Source organism: Falco punctatus, assembly GCF_963210335.1.
Source record: "Falco punctatus genome assembly, chromosome: 19".
Taxonomy (NCBI): Eukaryota; Metazoa; Chordata; class Aves; order Falconiformes; family Falconidae; genus Falco; species Falco punctatus.
In genome coordinates this window covers 5664567-5678332 of record NC_137599.1, presented here as the reverse complement: position 1 = coordinate 5678332, position 13766 = coordinate 5664567, and the positions used below count along the sequence as shown (strand labels likewise).

Below are 13766 nucleotides of genomic sequence, written 5' to 3'. Positions count from 1 at the left end.
CCCCGGGGAACCCTGCAGAATCCTGTGGCACACACATGCTTTTCAGAAAATGACAGTGTACTTTTGCTTGCTTTTATTACTGTTTTGCCTCCCTTGGGATAGAAACACTCATGTTTTAGGCAAAGTACTAACACGAAGTTCCAGCAAAGCATCTAAAACTGTTTGTTTTGCTGGAATGTTCTTCTGTAGGAAGTTGCCAAGTACTCAGAAAGTTGCTACCTTGACAGCTATGGAAAAGGATGATTTTTACCCTCTTCAGAAGAATTAGCAAGTAAAATACCCTGGGTCAAGAGCTGGAGGATCCAAACGTGAACTATAGTTTACGACCCACTGTTCTAGCAAACCAAGGACGTCTGCTGCTCAGCTCAGCAACCTACTTTCCATATCCTGACTGCACAAGGCCCAGATGGCTGGTGGTTCCTGCCTTCGGGCTCCTGAAACCAGACTTCTCGCCATCTGCTTCCACAGCCCATGAGACCACGCTGCGTCTCCACTCCCGGCGAGTTCAACAAACAGCGCTGGGACACAGCTGACAGCCACCAGCCTTCTGCGAGCTACCAGCCCACGGCGATAGCTGCTCACCCCACCGCTGGAACTTGAAACAACTCTGCTTTGGCATAGCTGAAACACCGCCATAAAAAACCTGATTGTTAGCACTCCTCACGAATTCTGCCATCAGGCTGAAGTAAGACAACCTGAACGGACCACAGACACTCAAGACCTATCTTGCTCACAGGGGCAACTCTCTGAGCTCAGTGAAACCCTGAATCACCCCTGGGGCAGCTCACACGAGCTGGTGCTGAACGCGTGCTTTGGATAGAAGGCTTAGTTTCCAGGCCATCCATCCAGCCTGCTTCGCCAGCACTCGGTATCCTTTCACGACATGCAGCTTTTGTTTTAAATAGATCTAGTGCTAGTTTGCTTCCTTAGCCCCTTCCCAGGAACGGTTCATCTTAATACCAGACCTACAACATTCAGCTATTTAGAAATAATTGTCCTTGTTAAGAAGCAGCCCACAATAACATTTTCGACATATTACTAAGAAATCCATCCATGAAATTACAGTACTCTGGCACCGTACAAATGTAATTTAGCTCTCAGTTGAGCTGAAGCCCCTTATAAAGGCTTCCATTCTACACTCAGTGCATTAAAAAGCAGAGCTGTTCTCAGGTGCCACAAATTCTATTAGTTTAAAAACTCCGTGCACTCTTCTAACACAAAATCATGGACTGCAGGGTTTAAGGAGCCCATTCCTGCCTGACCACCTTAAATATTTGTGGTTAGATCTGGCAGCTCCTCTGAAACCAAGCACACACACTTACATTCTCGGTGCAAGCTTGCTGTCTGTAACTGCATACCACTTTGGGAATGGGGAATTCAGGCGAGCGTAACTGCATAATTAGACTAACACACAATCAACCTTTTCATTTTAATGTTACTTCAGAAAAAAAACCCTTTCTTCTCTCCTGAGCTCTGTGCCATCTTAAATGCACTCAGGCAGAAGACATACAAGATGACAGGACTGTGGTGACAAGATTTTGCTTCCGAGTTACCTTGTGCTAACACGGTATCACAAGAAATTGTGCCATGTCACACAGTGGTTCTGTTGTAGCCCACACAATGCCTCTGACACAGCAGAGAGCTGAGAAGATATGGCTGACAAAGGCAGCAGCTACGATTACTTTTTAAATTTCAATTTGAGCAACCAAAAGTCCGGGTACTTTTACTGATGGAATTCACCATGTAGGACTTTGGTGAATGAAACAGTTCAATTTTTGAGGAAGACTTTACAAATTATTCTCTATTGCCTGCTTTACCAAGGAATGCCTCTGCTTTTCTGTTTTAGCAAAAATCCCTAAATCTGACAAAGGAGGATACTTGAGGAGGAGCTTAAGCATCCCAGCCAGTAACCTTTGCTAGGAACAGGCTATTAGCATCACTACATACAACTTGTGCTGTTGTATTATCCACATTAAATTTGCGTTTTATCATGGAACTGTGAACTACTTCACACTGAAAGTACTGTCTGGGATGGGAGAAACAAAAGGATTCCCATAGGATATCTGTGAAAGATAGCATATGAACTCCTGCTTACAATCCAATTAATTTCTTCAAAAAAAAAAGACAACTGGAACCTAGCATCAAGATCCTTTTTGCCCCCTCAGCAAGAGCTCAAGAGCAGCCTGCAAACAAGAGGCTGCAAACAAGCCTGGAGCCTTCCTGTACGCTCACACACACCGAACCGCCACAAATGGACTGAGAGTTTCTCTCAATTAGATGGCAAATAGGGGGCTTCTCAAGACCTACTTTGAAACATCTAGACAATTTTATCCATTGTAAACAATACTGTAAACACCAAAAATCTTAGTTCAGTTAATTCTGGGGTCTTTTTTTGCAAAATATTGTCTCTCAAAACCAAGTATCAGAGGAAACAACAAAGAAACTTTTACACCAATGAAAAAAAATCTTCACTTGCTGTATCTTTTGCTCAGTCACAGCAGGACAGTGATAGTGTAGGTCATCAGGAAATGAGAAACTAGAAAAGAATGACGCTAATTTGATCAGTTTCATTTGGTATTAGTTAAATGAAACAAAAAGGGAACATATCTGAAACAAGGCTATCAGACTGAATTTCTTTCAGGCTGGACAGCTTTTTTAATATTACTGCAATTCACTTACAAACAGATAATATGAAAATAAATCAAAGGGAAGTATTGCATGACACACTGATTTTTAAAAATAACCAGTTGTTTTTTATTTATGTATTTTATTTAAAAATAACAAGTTGAGTATAACCTGTTTGCTATTGCCTTTACTGTGTGTTTTTCATTCAAGAACAACGAAAGTGAAGCCAACAAAATATTTAACCTAAATTACTGATGACTGTATTATTCTACTAAGCAAAGAATCATAGTGAAGACAGACTTACCGTCTTTCCCCGTTATGTTCAAACTTTATCCTTACATCATTCTGCAGAAGAAAGAACAAAAGTTTAATTTACAGTGAAACTTGGGCATGCATAACAGTAGACAAATGGATATAACATGATTTTAAGGCCCAAACACAAAGCAGGTCAATTTGTGATTGCAGTTGGCATCAACTCCTTACAAGGCTACCAGAACACAAGTCTAATTAACTTTCTCCATGGAAGCTGAAGCAGACCATGGCCAACAAGTGGCTGACATGTAAACACAGCAGCATGAAAAACGAAGAAATTGCTAAAGCAGCAAGAGAAGCAAACGGGTAAAAACTTGTAATTTTTCTTAACTGTCAATTAAACAGAGGACACTGAAATATACTTTAAGGAAAATTAATCTATTTTTATCACTGCATGGCAAAAATCTGAAATTGAGTCCATCTGCATATTCATCTGAACTGAAGCTGATTTTCTTTCTTTGTGCATTCTCAAAGCAAGCACATTTTCTTTTATGACAAAAAAAAAAAAAAAGACACACAGGGAATGTGCTACGTTCTCTATTCTTAAGACACAGACTAAATCTCTCCTTTTGCAAAAATGCATAGTTTGAATTTCAGGGGCTGAAGTTACAAACAAGTTAACTATATGTCCTCTTTTAAAGTGCAAAGGGGTCATCATCTGTATCTGGCAGATGGTTAAAAGCACTAATGGCACAACCTGTGCATTTCACTGTAAACTTAAAAAGATGCGATGTGGCACGGAAGAGTCAACATGCTGAACTTTCAACTCTGGAGATCAAAGTTGAAATCCCAATTTAGGTCACAAAGATAAAAATAAAAGGGAAAAATCTGCTCTGATAAGACTCCATAATTTCTGCCGCACAATTTATGTGATTGGAATAGATTAAGCCATCTGTGAAAGCCTCAGACAATAGGCAATCATAGATCTAGGAACTTCAAAAAAAACGTGGCCAGGAAATGCTCTTTAGCTAGAGGAAGTATCTGGCAGACCTAGTGGTCAAGAATGCAGTTCAAAGGGACCATGCAATCACTGCAAGTACACAGTATTCCTGCAGCCGTACTGTAGGTGCAGAATCGAGCATGACAAACGAGCTTCCCAAGCAGAGCAATCATCTGCAGGTGGGTAATTTACACCTCGCTTTAACAAGGACATGTTGTCAGAGGTGGGAAGAGAAAGAACTTACTCTAGTATGACACCAAAATGAAGCAAGTTTTGGAGAACTCGTTTTAACTGAAGAGTATGGGGAAAAATGCAACAGACAGCACAGGAATAATGAACTTTCCAACTACTTATGAACCACCTGTTTCTTAGACATAATGGATGGAGAAATGACCCCTTTATGTTAGGAATTTCAGGGATGGAAGGCTCTGGATATTTTTTTTTTTTCAAATGCTATACTATTCTTAGTAGCCCAGTCCAAGGAAACTAAATAGGACTGCTTGGATGAAATTGAATTAAAGTAATTTTTCAGATTAAATTTTACCTCAAGATGCGTTTTAGGTCATGAAACAGCTAAGTGACAAAGCCCTTGCTAATTAAAATTAGACAACGTTAAAAGATCCTCAGGGCTCTTTGGAAACCTTTCTTCAGCTCGCTGGTACCTAAGCAAACTGAAACACCTTTCTCCACTCCACTGCATACTTTCAAACCCGTAATTTGTAACAAAGGGAAGGAGGGATAGAATTTGGCCTGTATATCCTGATGATTTTTCCAAAAGGATCAGACACTAGCCATTCGTGTTTCTTTTTCAAAGATCTAAGAAAAGGTATTCAAAGTGATCTTCGTGTTTATATTTCAGAAAGAACCTAGAAGAGTTAAACATCTAGTGCTTTTTGTTTCCTTTGAAAACAGTGAACCTGTCACCTATTTAAACAACTTCTTAGAAGCAACTCACATGAACTGTCCTGAGAGATGACTAAGAAAGCAAATCCAAGTTTAGTACTTTGGCATTCCAGTTCCGTGATGTGGTATCATAAATAACGATTACAGATCTTGATTTAAGACATCTCTGATTTATGTTTCAAAGTGATTTGGAAAGGATTTTGTACTACTCCATCTACAGACTTGTCCAGCCCATTCGAGGAAATCCCAGATCCCAGCTGAACAAGTAGATTATGAGCAGACAAAGCATAAGGAAGAGACAGACATGAACTTTAAAGCCTGCTCCAGAAAGCTTAAGCCTGTAATAGGAATAAAACCGGAAAGAGTTATTTTACTGATACAGGCAAGTTCTCTGTTAACATCAGTCTAACTGCCAGTAACTCAATTTAATTTTTTAAGACCACAATGGAAAAACAATTCTTGACTGAAATTGTTGCTTTTGTGTTGAAGTATTTCGTTCAAATGACATGCAGCACCTACTGACAGAGCAATATTATTCTGTGCTTTCTTCCTGCCAGAAAGTCAATGCAATAGTTTTCTTTATGACAAAAAGAGTCTCTAGCAATGTCAAACAAACCTACAGAGACTTTCAAGTATTGACCCTGCCACTTACTACCCTGGGAAAAGTATTTCTTTTGAAAAAGCAGACTTCACATCCCCATACCCAAAAATAAGGGTTAGTTTCAAACCTGTCTTCATGCGACATGCAACTAGGTAACTCCAGACCACCCTCCCCATCAAGGACGCTGCCTCTCGTCAGACACCTGCAAATAGCTGCTTCCTTTTTCCCTGAAGCAAGGTTTGTCACCCTTTCACTAACGCCAGTCCTTTCAGGCAATCTCCTTTGCTGTTCTTGGATCAACCTCAGTTTGATTACCTTTTATCAGGATCTTCACTCTGTATTCACATGCGGTCTGAATCATGTGAAGACGAGACCAGCATTAGCTCGCTATCCAACAGACTGCTTTATGCAGCTTTAAACTGCAGCGGCCTCCTTCCACATCAGAAATGGAAATACTTGTTTCCTTTTCATCATTATGCTTCTCAGTTCCCTGCTTCAAATTTAAGTATCATTTCCATTACAATGAGAAGCGCATCATACTGCTACTTCATGACACAGTCAGTAAAGGAAAAGCTTTCCTGGCCTCCCACACCTGCTTAAACGCATTCTACAAAGGTCACTGCACACAACTTTAAAACATGACCCTAATTTATAAATGCTAATATTGAATAGGAAGCCAGTTTTCTTACCGGAATTTTTTTTTCTTCCACTGCAGAGGCACACTGGTTTGTTATTGCAGGGCTGCCCAAGAGGGGTGGACTGCTGGCACTGTGTTTTTTCTTTAAAAATAATAAAGTCATTTAAGAAAATGGTGATATGCTCGTGAAACCAGAAAATCACTTGGTAAACTTTTTAGCGAATCTAGGCAGACCGAACCCCATCAGAAACACACATAGGGGGAAGGCAGAATACCAAGATGTCGCAAATTATCAACTCTACCCTCCCTAGTCCATAACGGTAAGTGTTGGCAACGCAGCCAGAGCACGAACAGGCAGCTAACCCACCGGTGATGCTGCAGCTGCCAGAAGTGCCAGGCACGACACCGGCAGCGGGCCCTCGGCCTCCAGGGAAGGATTGCAGGGAGGCACCGCATGGCCCCTTACCTGTTTGTTGGAGTGAGCAGCGTCTTTGTTCTTCATGGTATCATATCCAGTCAGTCTGTGACGTCGGCTCATCTGGAGTGCTACCAGGTCCTTCATGATGGATTTCAAGGCCTCTTGTTCATCTGTGATGCACAAGAATTTTAGCAGTAAGTCACCTGGGTGAGTATTGGCCATAACACTTCCCCACTTGTTTTCTGCTGACTCACAAAACGGAAATCCTTTTTAGGATCTTTGCAAATACACTGTAATTTCATGTAGCCATAAAAACCCCAGACTTTAGCTAATATCACGAAGTAGTAAAAAGACGGATTACATTTTAAGTCATTTATCCAATGCCACAAATGGATCTGGCCATAGGAAGATTCAGAATAAATATCCCCAGCCTCTAGTTCTGTTAAAACGGCTTCACAACAAACTACAGCTTGGGCAGGTTTGCTAGATCATCATAGATCATTTAGGAGGGGCAAAGTGATGTGCTTCTGCCAAGGAAAACCTGGTAAGAATCTGTTCTTTCCAATTTTATATCCTGTTAACTTAGAATTCTTGCTTGCTAGTGGAACAAACCACAGCCAGTAGAGAGAAAAATGAAAATCTGGACAAAGAGTCATCTCAGAATATCTCTGCATACAAATCCACTTGCACCGATTTCCCCAACACATTCCTCTCTTCCCCCAAAACACGCTGATGGAACAAAGTTCAAACCATTTTATGAGATTTCAAGATCTACTGAACAGATTCAAATCACACAGCATTAAGAACGCTGTCTGCTGGCAGACTGCAATGCAGCAGGTTCAACTCCAGGCTCCTTGCAAATGCAGGAAAATAAAACAAGATAAGCTGAAATTTTTCTTATACATACTACTGACTGAAAATTACTTTCTGAAGCTAAGACTCCTGATGTAATCAATTTAAAGTGTTCTTCAATTTCTTGTTAGTTTTGAAGAGAGAAGTGATATTTAGCAGAAATTTGTATGAAGTCTAGAGAAAAAAAAAAGACAAAAGGAGAAAAACGCATCGTAGCTGAGCTGTGACGGATTGCTAGCATAAAGGTGTCTAAAAGCTAGTGCGAATATTCCTTTGCTTTTTCAAGCATAACAATCCTAAATTCCTTGATACTGCAAAAGGTAGAAAAAGTCGACACGTGAAGTGTGGTTCACAAAGGCGACTGCACCAGCCTCTTTGCTCCCAGGCACTGGGCCCCCAGCGATGCGATCACGCAGAGGATCTGCGGTTGGCACCCTTCTGCCTACTGGATTGCTGGGCTGTTGTCTCACATACAAAGACTCAAAGAGCTTTCAGGGATAAAGCGTTGTTTCCTTGCAAATAATAGGTCCAGTTAAATCCTTCCCGATAGCGAGGCATAATTTAGGCATGAAATTTGAAGCAGTGATTGGATCAGCTCTGAACATGCCCAGAAGAATGTGCCCTTTCTAAAAGAGTCTGGTTGGACTTGACCACCGGGTTTGGATGTAAAGCTTTTTTTATTTATTTATTATTTATTTTTTGGACAATTCAGACTTTTGGAAGTGATGTGAACAGGTCATGCATAGATGAAATTATCACAACCCTACTCATACGACAGTGTATCAGGTGTGCACTGCTTGATATGCTAGGTTCCTCCTTTCTTCCCTGCGCCCACAAACACATCACTCCAGTGTGTTCAAATTCAAATGAACATTTTTGAAGCAGTTTTGTAAATAACCGAAACTTCATTTTAGAAACCCAGCATGGCTACACACTCGTTTGTGACTCGTGGCACTGCTCTGGATGGGTAATGGCTTTCATTTGTACATGTTGTCCTGGGTACGTTAAATGACGGACTGTCTTACATCAGTATTTCTCTGTAAAAGGGACTCATTGGGACTATTTGTTTCTCCCATTTCATGTTATGCATTTGTTCATGAGTGTCTCTAAAAGAAGCCAGCTTATATTTTATGCAGAAGACTGGGCTCATAATTAATGTCTGAATAACAAACTAGATTTTCGCAACGCCTGAAGATGACAGATGTGGGACATATACAGCTTCGCAAGCACACAGGGAGTGAACGCTACCAAAATTTAGAAGCAAAAAGGGGGAAAAAAAATATACCTATTTGTAAGGGGGCAACAGCTAAAAACCCACCAGTCAGAACAGAAGTCACACTAACATTATTTTTCGTAAGACCAATAGTTTCTGCCCAGAAGGTCTGCTTTAGTACTAACACTAGAGCAGCGGCACTTCCACTATGGCCTTCAACATGTATTCCCGAAAAACAGAGACATCAGACCTAGGCCAGGCGACAGAGGAGAATGGAAAGAAATCTCCCGCTGCATTTGCAGAAGGTGTTAATTAAGAGTAAAACCCTTAAAAAAGGAAAGCAGAGCAGAGCAAATAAAGTTATTTTAAAAACCCCAAAATCAAAACCCACCAAATCGCTGCTGTCCAAGACAAGCCAAATGAGACAATAACTACATTGTGGTTAGTGCAGGAGGGAGAGTACTCCTTGAAATTCCAACTGCATGCAGAAGAAGCAAGGGGTATAAGTAACACAACCAAAGCAAGAGGTTGCTTTTTGAAAAGCACATCAGCCAAAGGAAATAATTGCTAGGATCTATCTCAGCACTAAGTAACCCCTTGTGGGAGGAAAATGTGAAAACACAGTTGTGAATGAAGTTAAAGTTCCAGGTAGCTAACAGCACAACTTTTTGTTTTGTTTTGTTTTTTTGAATTGTTTCCAACTTTACATATGAACATTTAACCTTTTACCTTACTAGAGTGTCTCTAATTTACTCTTATTCTTTAATCTTGTTTGATATTAAGCATAGCCTTTGAGTCACCTGGCAGACAAAGACAGTAACTTTGCACGACAAAACATTACAAATTATGGACTGGCATATCTCTGGAGCGCCTACCACCCAAAACACGCTGTGAAGAGCTGGGATACAAGTTTTCCACTACAGTGCAGTTTGGGTTTGGCCAGATATCAGGAGGATGAAGAAGAGCTTGTCTTGGCAGAGTTCCTTTGGGCAAGAAGCAAAAACAGCTATGAAAGCAGTTTATAACTTAAGCACTCACGACAAGAAATCAAGTCAATCAAAGAGCATGTCTGTGAATAAAAACTCACATCTGAACAGTATGGCACATCACTTGAAAATAAGGATCGATGCAGTTGTTGGCTACAGGTGTTTTGATCCCAAAGCCCAGGCAGTGTATAAAGTCAGGTTTACAGTGTCCCATGTGAATGAGGAAGTGGGCAAAGAGGACAGGCATCTAACCAGTAACGCATCTCTTAATAAAGACTGTAGCTCAGCTACAGGGTGTATTTATTTATTAGCTAAGGCAACTTGTGAATTTACAATGTGCTAAGACATTAAACTCTTAAGGGCAGCACCTGCCAAGTGTCTAAACCCGTTAGTGCATGCAAGGTCTGTCTCTTGCTGTAAACTCAGCTTCCTCCATAGGCAATCGCTAATGCTGAAACCTTACTTGCATCCACGCAAAAAGAAACACGTAATGTACTAGCAAAGGCTGATGGAACAACTTCAGGTGCATCTGAACCTTACGTGATCATACGTTTTATTATAGCTATGCACTGAGCTATGGGCTCCCCGGTACCAAAACATACACTCTGTAATTCATCCCTGTGTTGGTGAGGTAGGAAATGATGGAGTATGAATCTTTTCAAAACGTAAACGTCAAATATTGATCTGAAGCTTGTGCAGGGAAAAAATGTTTCCAGTTAGGATAGCACTGCACTAGATTTAATGTTGAGAAGCATGAATACTTCTTTATTTCCATCAAAATAGAGGATTTGCATAGATCAACTTTAAAGAAGCACGTGCAGCAGCATCACATCAATCACACAATGCAAAAGTTACTACAAATGAAAATGAAGCGACTTTTGAAGCGCACTGAGAGACCCTGTTTTGCTAGGTCTCCAGTAGGTCTGGGAAACACAGTTCTGCTTTGTGCGGGAAAGATGTTGTCCAGGAAATGCTTTTCATGTTTTAAAAACTACACTCAAGGATTTTTACAACATCGATAAAAGGGAACTGCTACTCACAGAGAAAGCTATTCCTCTACATAAAGCATTTATTTCAACTAACACACAGCTTCTTACACAGGTCTCAGCAAGTCAGTGTATTTGCTGTGACCGAAATGGAAACAGTTTTGAAAAAAAATCATGAAGTTCAAACAGTAAAAGCATCTGCACATTGGTAAAAACAGGAAGTCTGTAAACCCCTGTAAACCAGGATGCTATTTTATATAGCATGATAATAGAAGACACGATGCCACATTTGTTTCAAAAAGAAAAGAAGTGAACAAGTAGGTGCGTGTTTGTTCCCTGCCACCACAGCAGCACAGCTGATTGTTTGCGCAAGTGATCGGCAGATCCAGGGGCAATGAGTGAATTTCACAAGTGAGGCAGACAAACCGAGTATGGCTTAAAGCTCTGAGAAAAGTTTTTGAAAAAGCTTAAATTTTGAGTCCTTCACTGCGGACAGTCTTAGTGGTAACAAGATGCTGTTCTGCCCGATTTTTAGGAAACTGCAAGTGACCTGGTTTGCAGGCTTAAAAGAGAAATCGGCACTTCTCTATGAACCTGGCACATGCGGTGTGTATTTGGGGTACCTCTTCCCAGCCACAAAAAAAAAAAAAATATAGGTTGGGATTTAAGCTGGTCCTAACCTGCCAGCGCAGCCCTGCTCCCCTCCCCCACGGCGCACCGGGAGTGTCACCACCGCTACAGCCGGGAGCTCCATGCTCGGCCATGGGTGCGTGTGCGAGCCAAGGGAAGGAAGTGACACAGGCAGGAAAAAAGAGCAGATCGAGGGAAAGACTCAACTGCAGCTGGGCCTGCAGCGCGCGTTTCGTCTAGGCCTGCCACGCATCATCCAGTCCGAACTCTGCTCTCCCCTCCAGTTCACAGATAGATGTGGATTTCTCTGTATTAGAAGCAGGTATCTGTATTTTAAACGCTGCCAAGGAGCTCTCTGTAAGGAAACAAACCTCCGCCACAGCACCTACTGTAAAGGGCCAGAGAATCGCTCGCAGCGAGCTTCAGCTGCGCCAGAGGAGCTATGACACACCGTGATATCAAGCTCTCACTGTCAGCCACCCCACGCAGCTTTCAGGCTACTATACAAAAAACAAGATGGAAGAAAAGCGGAGTGGGATACAGCCTGTTACCCATTATTAATTAGACTATTTGATCACAACTACCTAATGAATTTAGACCTTCCCTATTATGAGCGATCTGCTTGCAGCCATACCATGATACAACACGAGCATGCAACACTACGGTGGAGCTGCCCACAAAACTGTACTTTTTTCATTCTGTGCTCACATGTTTACCAACACATATCCAATTGCCGTTGGAAAACACTTCCATGGAAATCCAGCTTCTTCCTTCTCTGCTATTTTAAGCTTCTGTACTACCTGGCTGGCTCCTTTCGAGAAGATACAGACCAAATAATACTATCCCTGTCTTTATGAAAGAGAAGCCTACTGATGGATCTGCATCAATCTGTTGTATTTACAAAATTTAAGCAGAGTACAGAGGAAATAAAGTTGTTGCTCAAAGCAAAAGTACTGCATTAACAATGCTTTGTGAATTTACCATATAAGCAACTAATTAGCATACTGACTAAATAATGAAGGACAGTCTTGGAAAACTAAACTTAGTTGTAGGAAGGAAACACTGAAGTTGCAGCCCACAAAACCATGCAACTCCGCACTTATGACAGCAGTAGTAACCCCCTGGCTAATAAGCAAATAGGAGTAAGTTCTGGCTTACAGAAAATAACCTTTTAATTCTAAGTACACGAAACCCATTTTTAAAGGGAAAGGAGAACTAGGTAATACAAACACACACACACTCCCATCGCCATAAGCAGTTCCTTATACAGGACACACAGTCCAAAAGAAGTGATCATTCAGGTTCAGTGACAGCAACTTCTGAGAGCAGCATTTTACTCTGGATAGAGCGCTCCACCGGCTCCTCTGCTTGCTGGTATGTGTCGCCGTCTGGGTTAATTATGGCGAATGAGAACCCACTGGAAGCTTCACAGAGAAAAAAAACCCTATTTTGACAGACTCCCAAGCTGCAATTAATACCACGGTAGAAGTTTTCCTAATTCAATTTAAGCACGTAAATTCCCGTCTTACCGACGGGCAACCGGGCTCTGAGCAGCTGCGGCAGAGGCCCCAGCCCCCCCGCCCGAACCCCTCACGCAGCCCGGCCGGCAGCTGCCTGAGCGCGGGGCCGGGGGTGCCTGCGCGGCGGGGCCGGGGCTCCGCGCCCGCGGTCGCAGCACCGGGGGCCTCCTCACGATTTGAAAGAAGCCCCTCGCAGCCGCGCTGCTGCCCGGGGCGCAGAAGCAGGCCGGGGCAGCGGGACCGGGCCCGCCGGAGGCCGCAGGCCCAGCCGGCCCGAGGGACGGGGGCGGCCGCAGCGCCGAGGCCGCCCCCCCCCAGCCCCGCTCGCGTTCGGCTCCCTCAGCCCGCTGCCCCCCGGCCCACATCGCGGGGAGCTCCCGACCCGCGCAGCGGCTCTCACCCATCTCGGCGGGCGGTGGGCCCGCGCCCGGCGGGCGGCGGCGCGCTGAGGGAACGGGGCTGTCACCGCCGCGGCTCCATGGCGGCCGGGCCGAGGGGGAGGGCTCACAGCCGCCGCCACATTCCCAGGCCCGCGCCGCCGCCGCCTCCTTCCGGCGGCCGCGCTCCGGGTGCCGGCGCGGCGGCGGGGGTGGGAGGGGGCACGGGCGGTCCCGGTCGCTCCCCTCCGCCGCCGCCACAGGGCGCCCGGGCCGCCAGCAAAACAAACCGCTCGGCGGCCGCCGCGCACCCGCCGCCGCCGCCTGCCAATCACAGGGGCCGACCCGCCGCCGCCTGCCAATCCGAGCCGCCGAGCCACCCACCCGACGGCGCCGTTCGCCAATGGGCGTGCGAACGTCGCCGCCGCCCGCCTCGCCGGCTACCAATCACGAGGGCCCGTTCCGCTGGCGGGTTAGCCCTACCCCCTCCTCCGGCCACTAGGCGGAGCAACCCCGTCCCCGCCCTCAGCGGGCTGCCAATCAAGATGACGGACGGCTCCGCTGGCCCGCCCCAGCGGCCGGGTTCTGGAGCCGGGGCGCGCTGCTGGGTCCTAGAGTCCGCCCGCGTCAGCCCCGCTCCTTCCCCCGCCGCCCGCCCCTCCGCCTGGCGCGGACCCCCGATGCCGGGCTCCCCATCGCCACCAACGTGTCCTGGAGGAGGGAGCCTGTCCCCCTGCACGCTGACCCCGGGGCTTTGCTCCCCTCC

At 44.4% G+C, this 13766-nt stretch overlaps 1 protein-coding gene across 2 annotated transcripts in view; it reads right to left on the bottom strand.

Moving 5' to 3' along the window:
• MAP3K3 (mitogen-activated protein kinase kinase kinase 3) overlaps nucleotides 1-13444 on the bottom strand; it is a 39559-nt gene extending 26115 nt beyond the window's left edge. The window contains exons 1-4 of one of the 2 annotated variants that reach the window (XM_080369311.1): nucleotides 13024-13444; nucleotides 6485-6606; nucleotides 6071-6160; nucleotides 2930-2970 (exon numbers count right to left, since the gene is read on the bottom strand). In XM_080369311.1, the coding sequence (XP_080225437.1) occupies nucleotides 2930-2970; nucleotides 6071-6160; nucleotides 6485-6606; nucleotides 13024-13027 (257 nt within the window). In that variant the 5' untranslated portion in view covers nucleotides 13028-13444. The remainder of the gene's footprint in view (nucleotides 1-2929; nucleotides 2971-6070; nucleotides 6161-6484; nucleotides 6607-13023) is intronic. The other variant, XM_080369310.1, reaches the window with a different exon arrangement.
• Nucleotides 13445-13766: the final 322 nt, after the last annotated feature.